General features: G+C 38.9%; 1 protein-coding gene across 4 annotated transcripts in view; it reads right to left on the bottom strand.

Moving 5' to 3' along the window:
• Positions 1–21,019, bottom strand: part of pdzd2 (PDZ domain containing 2) — a 138,322-nt gene that overhangs the window by 7,796 nt on the left and 109,507 nt on the right. For 3 of the 4 annotated variants that reach the window (XM_062025386.1, XM_062025387.1, XM_062025388.1), the window contains 4 exons: positions 20,118–20,262; positions 10,060–12,433; positions 9,934–9,988; positions 9,751–9,852 (listed from right to left, as the gene is read on the bottom strand). In XM_062025386.1, the coding sequence (XP_061881370.1) occupies positions 9,751–9,852; positions 9,934–9,988; positions 10,060–12,433; positions 20,118–20,262 (2,676 nt within the window). Of the gene's footprint in view, positions 1–9,750; positions 9,853–9,933; positions 10,003–10,059; positions 12,434–20,117; positions 20,263–21,019 lie in introns of all 4 variants that reach the window. The other variant, XM_062025389.1, reaches the window with a different exon arrangement.

Genomic DNA, 21,019 nt, shown 5'->3' with positions numbered 1-21,019 from the left:
GATTATAGGACATACACACAATAAACATGATTATGGGACATACACACAATAAACAAGATTATAGGACATACACACAATAAACATGATTATGGGACATACACACAATACCGGTAAGCATGATTGTAGGACATACACACAATAAACATGATTATGGGACATACACACAATAAACAAGTTTATAGGACATACACACAATAAACATGATTATGGGACATACACACAATACCTGTAAGCATGATTATAGGACATAGACACAATAAACATGATTATGGGACATACACACAATAAACAAGTTTATAGGACATACACACAATAAACATGATTATGGGACATACACACAATACCGGTAAGCATGATTATAGGACATACACACAATAAACACGATTATGGGACATACACACAATAAACAAGTTTATAGGACATACACACAATAAACATGATTATGGGACATACACACAATAAACAAGTTTATAGGACATACACACAATAAACATGATTATGGGACATACACACAATACCTGTAAGCATGATTATAGGACATACACACAATAAACATGATTATGGGACATACACACAAAAAACAAGTTTATAGGACATACACACAATAAACATGATTATGGGACATACACACAATGAACAAGATTATGGGACATACACACAATGAACATGATTATAGGACATACACACAATAAACATGATTATGGGACATACACACAATAAACACGATTATAGGACATACACACAATAAACATGATTATGGGACATACACACAATACCGGTAAGCATGATTATAGGACATACACACAATAAACATGATTATGGGACATACACACAATAAACATGATTATGGGACATACACACAATACCGGTAAGCATGATTATAGGACATACACACAATAAACATGATTATGGGACATACACACAATAAACAAGATTATAGGACATACACACAATAAACATGATTATGGGACATACACACAATACCGGTAAGCATGATTATAGGACATACACACAATAAACATGATTATGGGACATACACACAATAAACAAGTTTATAGGACATACACACAATAAACATGATTATGGGACATACACACAATACCTGTAAGCATGATTATAGGACATACACACAATAAACATGATTATGGGACATACACACATATACCGGTAAGCATGATTATAGGACATACACACAATAAACATGATTATGGGACATACACACAATAAACAAGTTTATAGGACACACACACAATAAACATGATTATGGGACATACACACAATACCGGTAAGCATGATTATAGGACATACACACAATAAACACGATTATGGGACATACACACAATAAACAAGATTATGGGACATACACACAATGAACATGATTATAGGACATACACACAATAAACATGATTATGGGACATACACACAATACCGGTAAGCATGATTATAGGACATACACACAATAAACACGATTATGGGACATACACACAATAAACAAGATTATGGGACATACACACAATAAAGAAGTTTATAGGACATACACACAATAAACATGATTATGGGACATACACACAATACCGGTAAGCATGATTATAGGACATACACACAATAAACATGACTATGGGACAGACACACAATAAACAAGATTATGGGACATACACACAATGAACATGATTATAGGACATACACACAATAAACATGATTATAGGACATACACACAATAAACATGATTATGGGACATACACACAATACACCAGTTTATAGGACATATACACAATAAACATGATTATGGGACATACACACTATAAACATTATTATAGGACATACACACAATAAACATGATTACAGGACATACACACAATAAACATGATTATAGGACAGACATACACATAATAAACATGATTTTAGGACATACACGCAATAAACATCATAGGACATACACAAAAAACATGATTATAGGACATACACACAATAAACATTATTAGAGGACATACACACAATAAACATGATTATAGGACATACACACAATAAACATGATTATGGGACATACACACAATAAACAAGTTTATAGGACATACACACAATAAACATGATTATGGGACATACACACAATACCTGTAAGCATGATTATAGGACATACACACAATAAACATGATTATGGGACATACACACAATAAACAAGTTTATAGGACACACACACAATAAACATGATTATGGGACATACACACAATACCGGTAAGCATGATTATAGGACATACACACAATAAACACGATTATGGGACATACACACAATAAACTAGATTATGGGACATACACACAATGAACATGATTATAGGACATACACACAATAAACATGATTATGGGACATACACACAATAAAGAAGTTTATAGGACATACACACAATAAACATGATTATGGGACATACACACAATACCGGTAAGCATGATTATAGGACATACACACAATAAACATGACTATGGGACAGACACACAATAAACAAGATTATGGGACATACACACAATGAACATGATTATGGGACATACACACAATAAACATGATTATAGGACATACACACAATAAACATGATTATGGGACATACACACAATAAACCAGTTTATAGGACATACACACAATAAACATGATTATGGGACATACACACTATAAACATTATTATAGGACATACACACAATAAACATGATTACAGGACATACACACAATAAACATGATTATAGGACAGACATACACATAATAAACATGATTTTAGGACATACACGCAATAAACATCATAGGACATACACAAAAAACATGATTATAGGACATACACACAATAAACATTATTAGAGGACATACACACAATAAACATGATTATAGGACATACACACAATAAACATTATTGTAGGACATACACACAATAAACATTATTATAGGACATACACACAATAAACATCATAGGACATGCACAAAAAACATGATTATAGGACATACACACAAACATTATTAGGGGACATACACACAATAAACATTATTATAGGACATACACGCAAAGTTGTTAGCCAGGAACACCAACCTGCCAACTGCTTCATGATGCTGTGTGACAGGGTGTTCTGAAAATTACTTTTAAAAAGTCATTGATTATAGTTACTCCTTATTTTACCAAAAAAGTGATTGAATTACTGACATAATTACTTTTTAATAAATTAAATTAATTACTAGGGAAATTAATTATTTTAGTGTTACTTAAAAAAACTTCAAATGTGTTTGCCTTCTAAAAGGCGGTGCCTGTTGCCTAGTGCCGTGTGACGTCAAGTCTGAGTTTGAGCTGTTATTGCTAGCTTAGCAGGCTAGCAGCGGCAGTTTGTCGGCTCTGACGGCAGCTCTTTCACTGGTTTGTGTTACGTCTGCTTAATAAATAGATTGAATGTGCTTGCATGGCTCTATGTTCTTGTCAACAAACGGGGTATTGTTTGGATGGCAAGTTTTGTCACTTCAACCGTTGATTTGTTGTTCAATATTCCTTCGACATTCGTAGTTACCTGCGCGCAGTGCAGTTTGTGTCAAGTTTTCAGGTTTCTTACTGACCAGTCCCTCCAACTAAGATCTTCTTTCTTCCGTGTTGGAAAGTCTGAGTCAGCCTGAATGTTTCAGCTAGGAGGAGCGGGGCTCCCCTCTGTGCATGGCGCAGGAGGAAGACACACACGCAGCTCTCAGCGCGCACAGAGTGAGCAGTACTCCAGCCTCAATCACTTGTCCATTTGGTTATGAGTTGATTTTGAACATTTTACTCTAGTTTGATCAAATTTGGATGGATTTATTTTAAGAGAAAAATGCGATCTGAGGGTTGAAATCCCTATTCGCACATGTGCAACAGGGTTGTTGTTTTTTTAAATCGCACTGTCTATTTTTATCCAATACAATCCAATCCCTTTATATCGCACTAACAACAACAAAACTGTCTCCGGTTAAAAATAAATAATAAAAGTCATCAAATTACAAGCATTTAAAGCATTTTAAGCCTCGTTTTAGGCCCCACAAGTTGGAACTGGCCCTCGGACCTTAATGCGCCAGCTGGAGCATAAATTTAGATGAGGTCTGTGATGTACTTTGGGGCCGGTCCATTCAAAACTTTAAAAAGTACAATTTTAAAATCAATTCTAAAACGAACAGGAAGCCAATGCAGAGAAGCAAGATTTGGTCGCACTGTACAGCCCTGTGTAGTGTCTTGTGGTAGTAGTACTTGTAGTGTCTTGTGGTAGTAGTACTTGTAGTGTCTTGTGGTAGTAGTACTTGTAGTGTCTTGTGGTAGTAGTACTTGTAGTGTCTTGTGGTAGTAGTACTTGTAGTGTCTTGTGATAGTAGTACTTGTAGTGTCTTGTGGTAGTAGTACTTGTAGTGTCTTGTGGTAGTAGTACTTGTAGTGTCTTGTGATAGTAGTACTTGTAGTGTCTTGTGGTAGTAGTACTTGTAGTGTCTTGTGGTAGTAGTACTTGTAGTGTCTTGTGGTAGTAGTACTTGTAGTGTCTTGTGGTAGTAGTACTTGTAGTGTCTTGTGGTAGTAGTACTTGTAGTGTCTTGTGGTAGTAGTACTTGTAGTGTCTTGTGGTAGTAGTACTTGTAGTGTCTTGTGGTAGTAGTACTTGTAGTGTCTTGTGATAGTAGTACTTGTAGTGTCTTGTGGTAGTAGTACTTGTAGTGTCTTGTGGTAGTAGTACTTGTAGTGTCTTGTGATAGTAGTACTTGTAGTGTCTTGTGGTAGTAGTACTTGTAGTGTCTTGTGGTAGTAGTACTTGTAGTGTCTTGTGGTAGTAGTACTTGTAGTATTGTTGTTGTAGTACTTGTAATATTGTTCTTGTAGTGTCTTGTGGTCATAGTACTTGTAGTATTGTCCTTGTAGTGTCTTGTGGTAGTAGTACTTGTAGTATTGTCCTTGTAGTGTCTTGTGGTAGTAGTACTTGTAGTATTGTCCTTGTAGTGTCTTGTGGTAGTAGTACTTGTAGTGTCTTGTGGTAGTAGTACTTGTAGTGTCTTGTGATAGTAGTACTTGTAGTATTGTTCTTGTAGTACTTGTAGTATTGTTCTTGTAGTGTCTTGTGGTCATAGTACTTGTAGTATTGTCCTTGTAGTGTCTTGTGGTAGTAGTACTTGTAGTATTGTCCTTTATTGTTCTTGTAGTGTCTTGTGGTCATAGTACTTGTAGTATTGTTCTTGTAGTGTCTTGTGGTCATAGTACTTGTAGTATTGTTCTTGTAGTGTCTTGCGGTAAAAGTACTTGTAGTATTGTTCTTGTAGTGTCTTGTGGTCATAGTACTTGTAGTATTGTCCTTGTAGTGTCTTGTGGTAGTAGTACTTGTAGTATTGTCCTTTATTGTTTTTGTAGTGTCTTGTGGTCATAGTACTTGTAGTATTGTTCTTGTAGTGTCTTGCGGTACCAGTACTTGTAGTATTGTTCTTGTAGTGTCTTGTGGTAGTATTACTTGTAGTGTCTTGTGGTAGTAGAACTTGTAGTATTGTTCTTGTAGTGTTTTGTGGTAGCAGTACGTGTAGTATTGTCCTTGTAGTGTCTTGTGGTCATAGTACTTGTAGTATTGTTCTTGTAGTGTCTTGTGGTAGCAGTACGTGTAGTATTGTCCTTGTAGTGTCTTGTGGTCATAGTACTTGTAGTATTGTCCTTGTAGTGTCTTGTGGTAGTAGTACTTGTAGTATTGTCCTTGTAGTGTCTTCTGGTAGTAGTACTTGTAGTATTGTCCTTGTAGTGTCTTGTGGTCATAGTACTTGTAGTATTGTTCTTGTAGTGTCTTGTGGTAGCAGTACTTGTATTATTGTTCTTGTAGTGTCTTGTGGTAGTATTACTTGTAGTGTCTTGTAGTAGTAGTACTTGTAATATTGTTCTTGTGGTCGTAGCACTTGTAGTATTGTTCTTGTAGTGTCTTGTGGTAGTACTACTTGTAGTATTGTTCTTGTGGGAGTAGTACTCATAGTATTGTTCTTGTAGTGTCTTGTGGTAGTAGTACTTGTAGTATTGTTCTTGTAGTGTCTTGTGGTCATAGTACTTGTAGTATTGTCCTTGTAGTGTCTTGTGGTAGTAGTACTTGTAGTATTGTCCTTATAGTGTCTTCTGGTAGTAGTACTTGTAGTCTTGTCCTTGTAGTGTCCTGTAGTAGCAGTACTTGCAGAATTGTTCTTGTAGTGTCTTGTGGTCATAGTACTTGTAGTATTGTCCTTGTAGTGTCTTGTGGTCATAGTATTTGTAGTATTGTCCTTGTAGTGTCTTGTGGTCATAGTACTTGTAGTATTGTTCTTGTAGTGTCTTGTGGTCATAGTACTTGTAGTATTGTTCTTGTAGTGTCTTGCGGTAGCAGTACTTGTAATATTGTTCTTGTAGTGTCTTGTGGTAGTATTACTTGTAGTGTCTTGTGGTAGTAGTACTTGTAGTATTGTTCTTGTAGTGTCTTGTGGTAGCAGTACTTGTAGTATTGTCCTTGTAGTGTCTTGTGGTCATAGTACTTGTAGTATTGTTCTTGTAGTGTCTTTTGGTAGCAGTACTTGTAGTATTGTCCTTGTAGTGTCTTGTGGTCATAGTACTTGTAGCATTGTTCTTGTAGTGTCTTGTGGTCATAGTACTTGTAGTATTGTTATTGTAGTGTCTTGTGGTAGCAGTACTTGTAGTATTGTCCTTGTAGTGTCTTGTGGTCATAGTACTTGTAGTATTGTTCTTGTAGTGTCTTGTGGTCATAGTACTTGTAGTATTGTTCTTGTAGTGTCTTGTGGTAGCAGTACTTGTAGTATTGTTCTTGTAGTGTCTTGTGGTAGTATTACTTGTAGTGTCTTGTGGTAGTAGTACTTGTAGTATTGTTCTTGTAGTGTCTTGTGGTAGTAGTACTTGTAATATTGTTCTTGTGGTTGTAGTACTTGTAGTATTGTTTTTGTAGTGTCTTGTGGTAGTAGTACTTGTAGTATTGTTCTTGTGGTAGTAGTACTCATAGTATTGTTCTTGTAGTGTCTTGTGGTAGTAGTACTTGTAGTATTGTTCTTGTAGTGTCTTGCAGTAGTAGTACTTGTAGTATTGTTTTTGTAGTGTTTTGCGGTAGTAGTACTTGTAGTATTGTTCTTGTAGTGTCTTGTGGTAGTAGTACTTGTAGTATTGTTCTTGTAGTGTCTTGTGGTCATAGTACTTGTAGTATTGTTATTGTAGTGTCTTGTGGTAGTAGTACTTGTAGTATTGTTCTTGTAGTGTCTTGTGGTAGCAGTACTTGTAGTATTGTCCTTGTAGTGTCTTGTGGTCATAGTACTTGTAGTATTGTTCTTGTAGTGTCTTGTGGTAGCAGTACTTGTAGTATTGTTCTTGTAGTGTCTTGTGGTAGTATTACTTGTAGTGTCTTGTGGTAGTAGTACTTGTAATAATGTCCCTGTAGTGTCTTGTGGTAGTAGTACTTGTAATATTGTTCTTGTGGTCGTAGTACTTGTAGTATTGTTTTTGTAGTGTCTTGTGGTAGTAGTACTTGTAGTATTGTTCTTGTAGTGTCTCGCAGTAGTAGTACTTGTAGTATTGTTCTTGTAGTGTCTTGTGGTCGTAGTACTTGTAGTATTGTTATTGTAGTGTCTTGTGGTAGTAGTACTTGTAGTATTGTTCTTGTAGTGTCTTGCGGTAGTAGTACTTGTAGTATTGTTCTTGTAGTTTTTTGCGGTAGTAGTACTTGTAGTATTGTTCTTGTAGTGTTTTGCAGTAGTACTTGTAGTATTGTTCTTGTAGTGTCTTGTGGTCATAGTACTTGTAGTATTGTTCTTGTAGTGTCTTGTGGTAGCAGTACTTGTAGTATTGTCCTTGTAGTGTCTTGTGGTCATAGTACTTGTAGTATTGTTCTTGTAGTGTCTTGTGGTCATAGTACTTGTAGTATTGTTATTGTAGTGTCTTGTGGTAGCAGTACTTGTAGTATTGTTCTTGTAGTGTCTTGTGGTAGCAGTACTTGTAGTATTGTTCTTGTAGTGTCTTGTGGTAGTATTACTTGTAGTGTCTTGTGGTAGTAGTACTTGTAGTATTGTTCTTGTAGTGTCTTGTGGTAGTAGTACTTGTAATATTGTTCTTGTGGTTGTAGTACTTGTAGTATTGTTTTTGTAGTGTCTTGTGGTAGTAGTACTCATAGTATTGTTCTTGTAGTGTCTTGTGGTAGTAGTACTTGTAGTATTGTTCTTGTAGTGTCTTGCAGTAGTAGTACTTGTAGTATTGTTTTTGTAGTGTTTTGCGGTAGTAGTACTTGTAGTATTGTTATTGTAGTGTCTTGTGGTAGTAGTACTTGTAGTATTGTTCTTGTAGTGTCTTGTGGTAGCAGTACTTGTAGTATTGTCCTTGTAGTGTCTTGTGGTCATAGTACTTGTAGTATTGTTCTTGTAGTGTCTTGTGGTAGCAGTACTTGTAGTATTGTTCTTGTAGTGTCTTGTGGTAGTATTACTTGTAGTGTCTTGTGGTAGTAGTACTTGTAATAATGTCCCTGTAGTGTCTTGTGGTAGTAGTACTTGTAATATTGTTCTTGTGGTCGTAGTACTTGTAGTATTGTTTTTGTAGTGTCTTGTGGTAGTAGTACTTGTAGTATTGTTCTTGTAGTGTCTCGCAGTATTAGTACTTGTAGTATTGTTCTTGTAGTGTCTTGTGGTCGTAGTACTTGTAGTATTGTTATTGTAGTGTCTTGTGGTAGTAGTACTTGTAGTATTGTTCTTGTAGTGTCTTGCGGTAGTAGTACTTGTAGTATTGTTCTTGTAGTTTTTTGCGGTAGTAGTACTTGTAGTATTGTTCTTGTAGTGTTTTGCAGTAGTACTTGTAGTATTGTTCTTGTAGTGTTTTGCGGTAGTAGTACTTGTAGTATTGTTCTTGTAGTGTTTTGCGGTAGTAGTACTTGTAGTATTGTTCTTGTAGTGTTTTGCGGTAGTAGTACTTGTAGTATTGTTCTTGTGGATGTCAGGTGTAGATTCACTGTTTTGTTTACATTCAGGGGTGCTAGCTTGCTGTTAGCAGTTAGCTATCGTATCCTCCTACGGTGTGTAGTGAAGCATGTTTAGATATTCCTCGTCCTGCAGTGATAATAATACTTGTAAGAAACTGACTTTATTTGTCGCCATGGAGGCCAGGATTAGTCATTTAGCAGTAGCTAAAACACTGCCGACTGCGGATGGATGTTAGCTGCTAGCTAGCTAGCTATATCTTAAAGCACCTCTTCCTGAGGGTGTTTCAGTGTTATAACTTCACCTTTATCGTCAGTTTTTAGGCCAAAAGGCGTCCGTTCTCCCTTTTCTGTGTCTGCTTGTAAGTATTCCGTGTGTGTGTGCGTGCTGCCGAACATGCTCCTCTGCTCGTAAAACCAGCAATGTCATGATGTGACGATGCGCCTTCATGCCCGTTAAAAGCAATGAGGAACCGGTACTTTTCAAACAGAGTATAGTACCGTTTTTGATTCATTACTATACTAGTACCAGTACACTGTACAACCCTAGTCAAGGTGTCCAAAATGAGCTGTACACGCCGATGTGTTCAAAAACAAAGACATCAAATCATTGAAATGTTAATACACAAACAACAATCACTTATACAATGATATGAATACAAAAATACAAAAGTTTTCATGAGCTTTCTGGAATTCGTTGTCCCGCAGTGTTACCTAGCGTCTATGTGAGTACATGCCATCATCCATCCAACCGTGGTACTTTTGTCAAGTACTTTTACAATACTACAGTACGTACAAATGCACGCCAACGAGCTTACTTACAGTGATGATCTTTTGCTCCAGGTCACTTCCTCCGGCAATACTGAAGCCAAGTCCTGAGCCTTGGTCCTTGCGCAGGACCACAAGGCGAGTGTGCTTGGTGACCTGCGCAGACCCAAGACGGAACTAGTTTACTGATATCTGCGCACGAAAGGATGTAGAAGGTAGGAAGCCGTCATGCGGTACCTCTGTGGAAGCAGGACGGCACAGCTCATTTGTCGTTTGCACAGAACCTTTGGACCTGAACACAAAATACTGTTGAGACATTACGGAAAATAAAGGCACCTTAACTGGTTCAACAGAGTTCCTTACTTGACTGAGGAGTCAGACTGCTGCTTAGTGCTATCAGAGTTTCTCTCAGGTGTTTCTAGCATGTTACTTTGGCCTTCTTTTGTCCTCTCTACCATTGTTTGTGTTGCAGAAGGTGACATGCCCACGGTCTCTGTGGCAGGGGAAGGAACGGGTACCTCAGTTTTATCCTCAACGCCATCCGTTCTGGCTAACAGGTCGCATGTGCTCAGTTTTCCCAGTTCTGGCATACTGAGAGCCCTGGCTTGCCTCAACCGGTGGCAGGAAAGTCTGGCATGTTTCCTCCGCACCACTGGTGGGGTCGCTGGTGTAAAATCCAAAACTTTCGGCACTTTAGAGACAAGACTGTCCTTAGTCAGGTAAACCGTATTAGAGCTTGTATAAGGAGGGTCGAGGTTTATCAAAGTGATGTTTGACAGAGGTTTTGCCGATGAGCAGGGTGGTGTCGAGATGGGTTGCTGTGCCTGGTAGTCAAAGTTTGCCAAGCCCAGATAACCTGCGATCCTTTGGTTTAGTGAGGCTCCGTATGCCAGAGCATATGACGGATTATCACTACTTTTAGCCATAGGTTTGTCAAAGTGTGCCAGGTTTTCGAAGGACTTTATCTTGTGTTGGACCGAGAAGGGATTGTAGTCCACAGAAAAGGGAGTGTCTGTAACAAAGCTTCGCCTCAGAATTGTCTTTTTGTGCAGCTTGGAGATGCCGGATTTTGGGTTATCACTTGTCTCAGCGGGTGTCAAGGTACTATTTGTAGCTGAATGACGATCCTTTATTTGATCAAAAAGACCATTTGTTGTCCCTGCTTTGGAAGTAGAATTTGGAAGGACACGTATGCCCGATTGTGCAAATGAATCATTTTTAGAGTCCACTGTGCGCTTGTTTGCCACGGAAGGTGACGTACCAGAGAAAGAGTACAGTTGAACTTCAATGAACGTTCTCTGAGTGGCAGGTCGGTGTGAGAGCGCCTGCGGTTTTGACATCGTCGTGACGCGTACGTCGGTATCAGTCTCCTTGCTTGGAATGAGAGGTCGAAATGTGTCACCTGAGGCAAGGTGCCAAGTCCCACCTTCACCACATTTGGATAGCGCAACACCGTTCTTATCAAGTTGGTTACTGGGCTTCAAAGTGGGAAACATTGCGTCCTCTAGTGGTAAATTTCTCAGCTGGTTCAAGACCACATTGCTTTTTGAAAGAACTGGACTTGGACTCTTGGTGAGATTGTGCAGTGGCTCTGCTAGTGCTTTATTACTCTTTGTCCGTAGCCCCTTAAGTTTAGGGCTACCGTCAATTTGAAATGTATCGTGAAACTTAGGGATAGGTCGAGCATTTGGGATTTTCTCAGTACTAGACTCTGCTCCGCTTGAACCGTCAGTAGTCACATTGTAAGTCTGCTTGAATGACTTTTGTTCAGGTGGTTCTGCATTCAAAGGCTTGATTGCATCGGAGTCCAGCAAGGCATCATGAGGCAGGTGATCGGGACAGTCAAGCGAGCTGAGGTTGCCATGAATACTAAGTCTTCCAGGATGAAATGCCTCGTCATGTTTGTCCGAGTCAGACCCAACGGCACTAATGACGTGACACTCCATCGGGGATAGAGACATTGCAGGTGCTTTCTCCATGGCTGAGACGTCCTTCCATTGGGAGTTCTGTGAGTGTTCTTTGCTCGCTACGTAGGAGGAGTCGGTAAAGGCACTCGTCCTCTGACTCGGCTCGTAGTTGTCACTGGCATGGTGTGAAGGCAAAGACAATGGTGTGTTGGAAGGTACACCTCCATCAGGAGAAAGTACTTGGTCATCACCGGAACAACGTTCCCCTTTCTTTTCATCCAAGGGTGGTTTCCTGAGATTGTAAGCGCCACTCGACAGATTGAGTTTCTCACAAGTCGAGTCACCAATTGATTCACAGCGACCGGCTTTGGAGTCTTTACCTTTATCCAGCACATCAAACCTTTCTGGGCATAATCTATTTGAGACTGAAGATCTGTCTTCCTTACGTTGGTTAGCATCAGGAGAACAGTCCGATACTGCTGTATCAGCATGAAAAAAGGTAGTGTTTTCACTTGGAGTATACAATAAGTCATAATCCTGCCGACTTGACTGTGCTTGAACTTGAACGTCACCTTTCTCAGATATGTTTTCGGCAGGTGGGGTGTTGCTGGGAGACTTGTCAAAAGTCGGGCTCATTTGTTGTATAATATCATCGATGTTGGAGATGAGGGTTGGACTGTTTGTTTGGGGTTTCGAGTCCCAACTTCTGATCTTTGCATTTGACACTTGGTCCTCATCCGATGATCCCCGTAAAGATTTGTCCGGGATCAGACTTATGTCTCCATCACTGCTCCCAAAGGACATCGTCATTGGGGACCGCCCAGCTACAGCTTCAATCCAAAATGAAAAAAGTAGAAAGTGGTGAAAAAAAAAGTTTAGCCAGTAGGGGTGTAACGGTACGCCATCGTCCCGGTTCGTCACACACCTCCGTTCTAAAGTCAAATTACGGTTCATTTTGGGAACAGTAACATAAACGACAGTTTTTAGTTTAGTTTTAGTCATATTTTAAATCAAATTCTTCTACATTTTAGTCCACTAAAATTACAGTAAACTTTGTCGACGAAGTTGTCACGAAACCACTTTTATGAGGGTTATTGCAGAGCATCTTAAAAACTAAATTCACAACAGGACCTGCATTCCATAAATATTTCAATAAGTACATTTCACACTGACCTTATTGTGTGTTATTTTAGCTTAAATTAAGCATTTAAAAAAAAAAAAAAAGTTGAATAATATATGACTAAAATGGTCATTCTAAGAACCAAACTAGTTTTATTCCAGATTGCGTATAACCACACCGAGTGTGCACAATGTTTGGCATCTTGGCCACAGTCCTGTTTAAATACAGCAATCAGTGATATAAAACTAACGTATATTGTGTGTTACCTTGAAAAATAACAAATCTGCTCTCTTGGGTTGTAAAATTGTGTAATAAATATCAGAACAGTGTGCCGAGGACATCGATTATACGGCTATCTTGCCTTTTAAATTGGCTCGTCCATGGTGTAGAAGTAGTCTTAGTCCTGCTCTACCATCTTTACCAGTACAGTATGAGTCATTTGGAAATGTTAGCTTTGGCCCACTTCTTTTTACCGTAGAAAATGGAGCCACAGGGTTTTTACAAGGTGTCCTGTTTGAAGTGCGTCCATGTCTTCTCTTTCTTCCAGGCGTGGAAGACATATTGTGTTGAGGTGTGTAACAATACACCGAGAGTAGTTCTGATTGGATCTCCTCTGTGGTTTACCTCCCACACGCTACTGTGATTGGATAACTTGTCCCACACGCCTAAAAAAACTAATTGAATATGATTGGATTTCGTCTCTGTCAACACGTTTGTCTCGTTTTGTCAAATAATTTTGTGTTTGTTTTAGTCAATGTGCCTTTGTTTTGATTCTTTATCATCCTAATTTAGTCAAGGCAGGGTCTCGGCAGTTTTCGACAAGTCAAATTGAAGACTTTTTAATGACCATCATGAAAACAATTTAAGACCCATAAGAAGAAAAAAATACAAATAATCCCTGTAAAGTTGTGCAGGTCTTTCGCTATATATATTATTTTGACAAATACTGACCAGGTACTTTAGTTTTGTTCTTATTCATGAATAGTGCCCTCAAAAATCCAAACATTTAAAAGCGAGACTGAAGTTTACGTATTTGTTTTCGATCATATTTGTAAGACTTTTCAACGTCGTACTTAAGACTTTTTATGAGATTTAGATGGCATTTAAGACATTCTAAGTCCTTAGATTCAAATGATTGGATTTTAGAATTTTTAAAACTTTTTATGGTGCCCTGAGTCAAGGGAAAAAAAGTCGTAATTTTTAGTCAACGAAATTAATATTAATATTATATTAATCGAGAGGAGCCAGATGAGGTGGTCCGGGCATCTGGTCAAGATGCCACCCGAACGCCTCACTAGGGAGGTGTTTCGGGCACGTCCGACCGGTAGGAGGCCACGGGGAAGACCCAGGACACGTTGGGAAGACTATGTCTCCCGGCTGGCCTGGGAACGCCTCGGGATCCCCCGGGAGGAGCTGGACGAAGTGGCTGGAGAGATTGAAGTCTGGGCTTCCCTGCTTAGGCTGCTGCCCCCGCGACCCGACCTCGGATAAGCGGAAGAAGATGGATGGATGGATGAAATTAATATTGTTTCGCACGAACAGTTCTAATGATTTTACTGAGGAATTTGTGAAACTGAAAATGTTAAAAAAACAAAAAAGAAAAAAAATGCCATTGTAAGTTAATAATACTAACACAGGCACTCGTAAACGTGTTACAATATTAGCTAAGGCTAATGACGCTAGCGTCATTACATTACAATTTGCATGAAAACAATCCTGCAGACATCACACATGGAACGCTTTAGTAAGGAAGATTTGTTTTAGTTATATTGTAAAACTTATAAACTTTGCTTGGAGTGATGAATGAAGAATCCATATGGGTAGAATCGCTATGGACGGCTAGAAGACAAAACGTAACTCTACTTGCGGTTTGAAAGCACTAAATGGAAGGACACTGCCGCACCTGCAGCAAGCGAACTCATCCAAAAGATGGCACCTTTGCCAAAACAATAAACACACCTTCTAGGTGTATTTGCTTGCTTTTTTTAAAGCTATTTTCATTATGGAAGTTGGCAAAGAAAAATCCACAAATTATCCACACCCTCTTCTAAGGCGTTCAAAGAGTAGGAAAAAAGTAGCAGCTTATAGTCTAATATGTACGGTAAATTGATTTCACTTCATTTCAATGAGCGGTGATTTTTATCGTTATACCGTTTCTTCCATTTACGGCTAGTGCTTTTGTTTTTTTCAACCTGAGTGCCGTGTTCGTCTTCTAGTTGTCCATAGCGTTTCTACTCGTATGGATTCTTCATTCATCGCTCTAAGCAACATTTGTAAGTTTTACAACTAAAACAATTCTTACTTACTAAAATGTCCCATGCGTGATGTCTGTAGGAGTGTTTTCATGCATATTTGTACCTGCTATCAGAATTTAATTAAACTGGCTTCGTTAGCATTAGCTAATGTGCCAACACGTTTACGAGTGTCTGTGTTAGTATTATTAATTTACGATGGCATTTTCTTTTTGTATTGTTTCACTTTCACAAATTCTTCAGTAAATTCACCAAAACGTCACCGTGGAGTTATTGAGTCTGTTTAGCTGATTGGAGAGCTAGCTGGGAGTGGACCACTCCTCTTATTTAGACTGACCATACGTCCTCTTTTACCCGGACATGTCCTCTTTTGCGGGGCTGTCCGGGCGGTGTTTCTTAAATGCCTCAAATGTCCAGCAGTTTGAGTTAGGGTTGCGTGTATTTTCAATGTACGTTCAGGGATAAGAAGGGGTTAAAAACAAAACAATTTGTGAAGGAGTGCGCACGCAGCGGCATTCGTGAGGGAGGGGCAGAGACAGAGAGAGCGAGAGAGTTATGATAAACGCGCATGCGTCGCCAGGCTCTGCTTTTTATCCATAGATTTATCAGATTAAATTTTTTATTATCTATAGCAGGGGTGTCAAAAGTGTGCCCCGGAGGCCATTTGCGGCCCACAGCTAATGTTTTAAAGGCCCACGGCACATTCTAAAAATACTATTAAAATAAACAAAAACATAACAAAAGTGAAATAAAGAAGCTTAAAGGGGAAATGTAATTTAGAAAAAGTTGCAATGTTGACTAATAAAACAAAGCTGTTTTTTTTCTTTCAAACTGTCATTGCTCAAAACATAACATTGAATCAAAATCAATGTTATTATGAATTATTGACCTATCCAAGGTACTTCACATCAAATATTCCACTTTGAAAAATATTTTTAGTGGAAGATTTTGCATATTTTGTGTGTTTGCCATTAAAAAAATAGTTTTGTTTGACAAAAAAGGGCGGAAAACAAACAAACAAAAAAACAACACAAAAAAAATGTAAACATTTTGAAATGAGGGATAGATCTGAAGTTGATGTAGATTCCAGAGATTTAAGCGTTAAATATAAAATGTACCGTATTTTTCGGACTATAAGTCGCTCCGGAGTATAAGTCGCACCTGCCGAAAATGCATAACAAAGAAGGAAAAAAAACATATATAAGTCGCACTGGAGTATAAGTCGCATTTTTGGGGGAAATTTATTTGATAAAACCCAACACCAAGAATAGACATTTGAAAGGCAATTTAAAATAAATAAAGAATAGTGAACAACAGGCTGAATAAGTGTACGTTATATGACGCATAAATAACCAACTGAGAACGTGCCTGGTATGTTAACGTAACATATTGTGGTAAGAGTCATTCAAATAACTATAACATATAGAACATGCTATACGTTTACCAAACAATCTGTCACTCCTAATCGCTAAATCCCATGAAATCTTATACGTCTAGTCTCTTATGTGAATGAGCTAAATAATATTATTTGATATTTTACGGTAATGTGTTAATAATTTCACACAAAAGTCGCTCCTGAGTATAAGTCGCACCCCCGGCCAAACTATGAAAAAAAACTGCGACTTATAGTCCGAAAAATACGGTATGTATGCCCTGGCACACCACTATCATCATTTCATGACCGAAGCAAAACACTTTTTACACTTTTATACTGAAATAAACACACCTACAACTTATTAAATAAAATCATAGAAAAAACTACCAGCAGCGGTAAAGTTTAGATCCACGAAGGAAAGGAGAAAGTGAATGAATGTTTATAACTGAATACATTTACATATGCATACACATTTGTTTTCTTTCTTTATAATTTTTTTAAAATTAATTAAGTAACGTTTATGACAACCTTTTTCGAAAACACAATATAGAATGTGAGATATAACAGGATAATGCATACGTTTATCATTTTTTTTCAAAACGCTTACAAAAAAGTGGGACCCCAAAAATTTACCGTGGGACCCCATTTTGAAAATTCCTAGCGCCAACACTGCTGTCAACAGAGGAGAAAAAATGCTTTATTTGAATAAATATATTATTTATAAAGCAAGTTCGAGTATCATTGGCAAATTTTCACAGAGTCCCGGCCTTGGCATGCTGCCCGCGTTGGCACGCATATGTGTCCTCTTTTTAGGATTTCAGAATATGGTCAGCCTATCTTATTGAGTCTGTTTAGCTGATTGGAGAGCGAGCTTGCGCAGCTAGTGGGTCCATGACGGTGACTTCTGTTTTGTTTGATCAGCCGTTTAACTGCCGTGTTATAGACACCGTTTGGAAACAATTAATGTAAATAAATAAACATTTACAGAATATTTCTGTGTAAATAACTCATTTCACAACGTATATATATTATCTGCGGCCTTTTATATGGAAAAATATGTTTTTCTTTTCAAATTTCGTGGGTGCGGCTTATATACCGGTGCGCTCTACAGTCCGGAAAACACGGTATGGCTACAAACTGAATAGGACCCCAACAGAAACAGGACTGTGAGGACTCTTTTGGATGCACCTGTTAGACCAGACCTGGACAAATTAAGGTCCGGGGGCCACATGCGGCCCGTTAAGCTTTTCAATTTGGCCCGCCGGACATTCCTAAATATTTTTTTTTTAGATCTTTAAGATGGAAACTGTAGCTGCCATTATGATGTGCAGTGATGTTTTCAAATGACCGTAAGTCTTGAACCATACAAAGTATTTCAAAGGTTGGAATCTGCGCTTCGGCATGATATTCTAGTTACTATTGTAATCTAAGTCACAGCAGGCACCAAGCAGTGTGGGTGGAGGAGCGTTTCCACAGAGTGTTTCCAGAGTGTCAGCCTGAAATGCAGGTGTCAGGGACAGACGCGGAAGGAGATTTTCACAACAAAGTTCTAAAGCTTAGTGATGTATCAGATATATCAGATTGTAGGTGGGTTTATTTGTTCCCTTCGAGTTCATATTTCGCTGTTTTGTTGCATTTTGCTTGATTGTAAAATATGTCGACGGAGAGTGGGTGTGACGTTCATATGTTGTCAATATTCAGTGTTTTATCGTTCATAGTTAATATTGTAAATCCCACATTCTTTATTTTAATGTACATTCTGGGTGTCTCATTCAGTAAAAAAAATAAAATTCCATTCCTTTCTTTAAAGGCCTACTGAAATGATTTTTTTTTATTTAAACGGGGATAGCAGATCCATTCTATGTGTCATACTTGATCATTTCGCGATATTGCCATATTTTTGCTGAAAGTATTTAGTATAGAACAACGACGATAAAGTTCGCAACTTTTGGTCGCTGATAAAAAAAAGCCTTGCCCCTACCGGAAGTAGCGTGACGTCACAGGAGGTAGGATTCCTCACAATTCCCCATTGTTTACAATGGAGCGAGAGAGATTCGGACCGAGAAAGCGACGATTACCCCATTAATTTGAGCGAGGATGAAAGATTCGTGGATGAGGAACGTTAGAGTGAAGAACTAGAGGCAGTGCAGGGTGTATCTTTTTTCGCTCTGACCATAACTTAGGTACAAGGTCTCATTGGATTCCACAATCTCTCCTTTTTCTATTGTGGATCACGGATTTGTATTTTAAACCACCTCGTATACTATATCCTCTTGAAAATTAGAGTCGAGAACGCGAAATGGACATTCACAGTGACTTTTATCTCCACGACAATACATCAGCGAAGCTCTTTAGCTACTGAGCTAACGTGGTAGCATCTGGCTCCAATGCAGATAGAAACAAAATAAATAAATCCCTGACTGGAAGGACAGACAGAAGATCAACAATACTATTAAACCATGGACATGTAACTACACGGTTAATAATTTCCAACTTGGCGAAGCTTAACAATGCTGTGTTGCTAACGACGCCATTGAAGCTAACTTATCAACCGGACCTCACAGAGCTATGCTAAAAACATTAGCTATCCACCTCCGCCAGCCAGCCCTCATCTGCTCATCAACACCCGTGCTCACCTGCGTTCCAGCGATCGACGGTGCGACGAAGGACTTCACCCGATCACAGATGCGGTCGGCGAGACGGAGGAAGTTAAGGTGAGTTCGCCGGCTAACACGTCTGCTATCCATCTCTGTCTTCCTGGTTGTGTTGCTGTAGTCCGCAGCTAATACACCGATCCCACCTACAACTTTCTTCTTTGCAGTCTCCATTGTTCATTAAACAAATTGCAAAAGATTCACCAACACAGATGTCCAGAATACTGTGGAATTTTTCGATGAAAACAAAGCAGTTTGTATGGGTCCGAATACTTCCGTTGCCGTCGTGACGTCACGCGCATACGTCATCATACAGAGACGTTTTCAAGCGGAAGTTTCCCGGGAAATTGAAAATTGCACTTTATAAGTTAACCCGGCCGTATTGGCATGTGTTGCAATGTTAAGATTTCATCATTGATATATAAACTATCAGGCTGTGTGGTCTGTAGTAGTGGGTTTCAGTAGGCCTTTAAGGCGGTCTGTCATAACGTTTTTAGCATTCAATCAGACATTATTGTGAGGTTTTGCATTAGTGTTCCTAAAAATAGATACTGTATACCGGCCCCCAGACACATTTTTTTCTCTAAATTTGGCCCCTGAGTCAAAATAATTGCCCAGGCCTGTGTTAGACGAAGCATTTTAAATGTTAATGAGCTGTGGTACATTGTTTCGCCTAATAAAATATTAAATTAATCAAACTTAAAAAGTCTGTTGACAAATCCACGTACCATTACACCCCTGTAATGTTTTAGTCTATGAAACAAGTTGACATCTTGTTACCAGGTCCCAGAGTGAAGTCTATGCTACCAAAGCAACGTCTATGCTAGGTCAAATCTACGGCACTCAAAATGACCTATTGATAAAAGGCATGCGGGGATGTAAGCTAGCATTGATTACTAGGAACAAAAGAGCCAAAATAGTCACCATGGATAGAAAGCCAGATGCATGGATGCTGTTTTAAGGAGGGGAGAGAGGGAGATTTGCTCCTAAATGATCAGCATTTAAGGTTCCAGAGCAGCCTCGTCAAGCCCAACAATGACAGGGGTGGAAGCCACAACTCTGGCTCTGCGAGGAGGTGTGTTCATGTAGCGAGACAACATAAGAAGGGCTCACCTGAGACAGGTTTCTTCACTTCCAAAGACAGCGTCATAGGAAGGTTCTTCATGAGTTCACAGATTTCCTGGTAGCTAGAGGCGCTCACCAGCGTTTCACCAATGGTCACAATCTCGTCGCCAGGACACAAGACTCCTTTCCATCCCTAGAAGTAGACAAGCGGTGTCACACCCACAGAGGAGTCCGTCATACCTTCTGGAGTAGTTGTGTGTTTATCATCTGTGTAGTGCACCATAAATAGTAGACATAGGATGAGACACAGTTGTACACTTCCATGCCTGCGGATAACACGAGACCGACTGATACTCTTTTTAATTGCATTTTTGATATGAAGTCCTGGATGGCAGATCACTTTTTACAACTTAACCAGGACGAGACTGAAGTTTTAGTCATTGGCCCTGAGAAAGAAACACATACCCTAACTACAATCATTGTCTTCAACTCCATCACTCCAAGTGAAAAAAAGGATATTGATCGATTGATGTACGTGTGCGTGAACATACCCTCTCTGCGGCTCCGCCACACTTTAAGACACTTAAAGGCCTACTGAAACCCACTACTACCGACCACGCAGTCTGATAGTTTATATATCAATGATGAAATCTTAACATTGCAACACATGCCAATACGGTCGGGTTAACTTATAAAGTGCAATTTTAAATTTCCCGCTAAACTTCCGGTTGAAAACGTCTATGTATGATGACGTATGCGCGTGACGTCAATCGTTGAAACGGAAGTATTGGTACCCCATTGAATCCAATACAAAAAAGCTCTGTTTTCATCTCAAAATTCCACAGTATTCTGGACATCTGTGTTGGTGAATCTTTTGCAATTTGTTTAATGAACAATGAAGACTGCAAAGAAGGAAGTTGTAGGTGGGATCGGTGTATTAGTGGCTGGCT

Source organism: Entelurus aequoreus, linkage group LG17 (genome assembly GCF_033978785.1).
Source record: "Entelurus aequoreus isolate RoL-2023_Sb linkage group LG17, RoL_Eaeq_v1.1, whole genome shotgun sequence".
Lineage (NCBI taxonomy): Eukaryota > Metazoa > Chordata > Actinopteri > Syngnathiformes > Syngnathidae > Entelurus > Entelurus aequoreus.
This window is presented reverse-complemented; position numbering and strand designations above follow the sequence as displayed.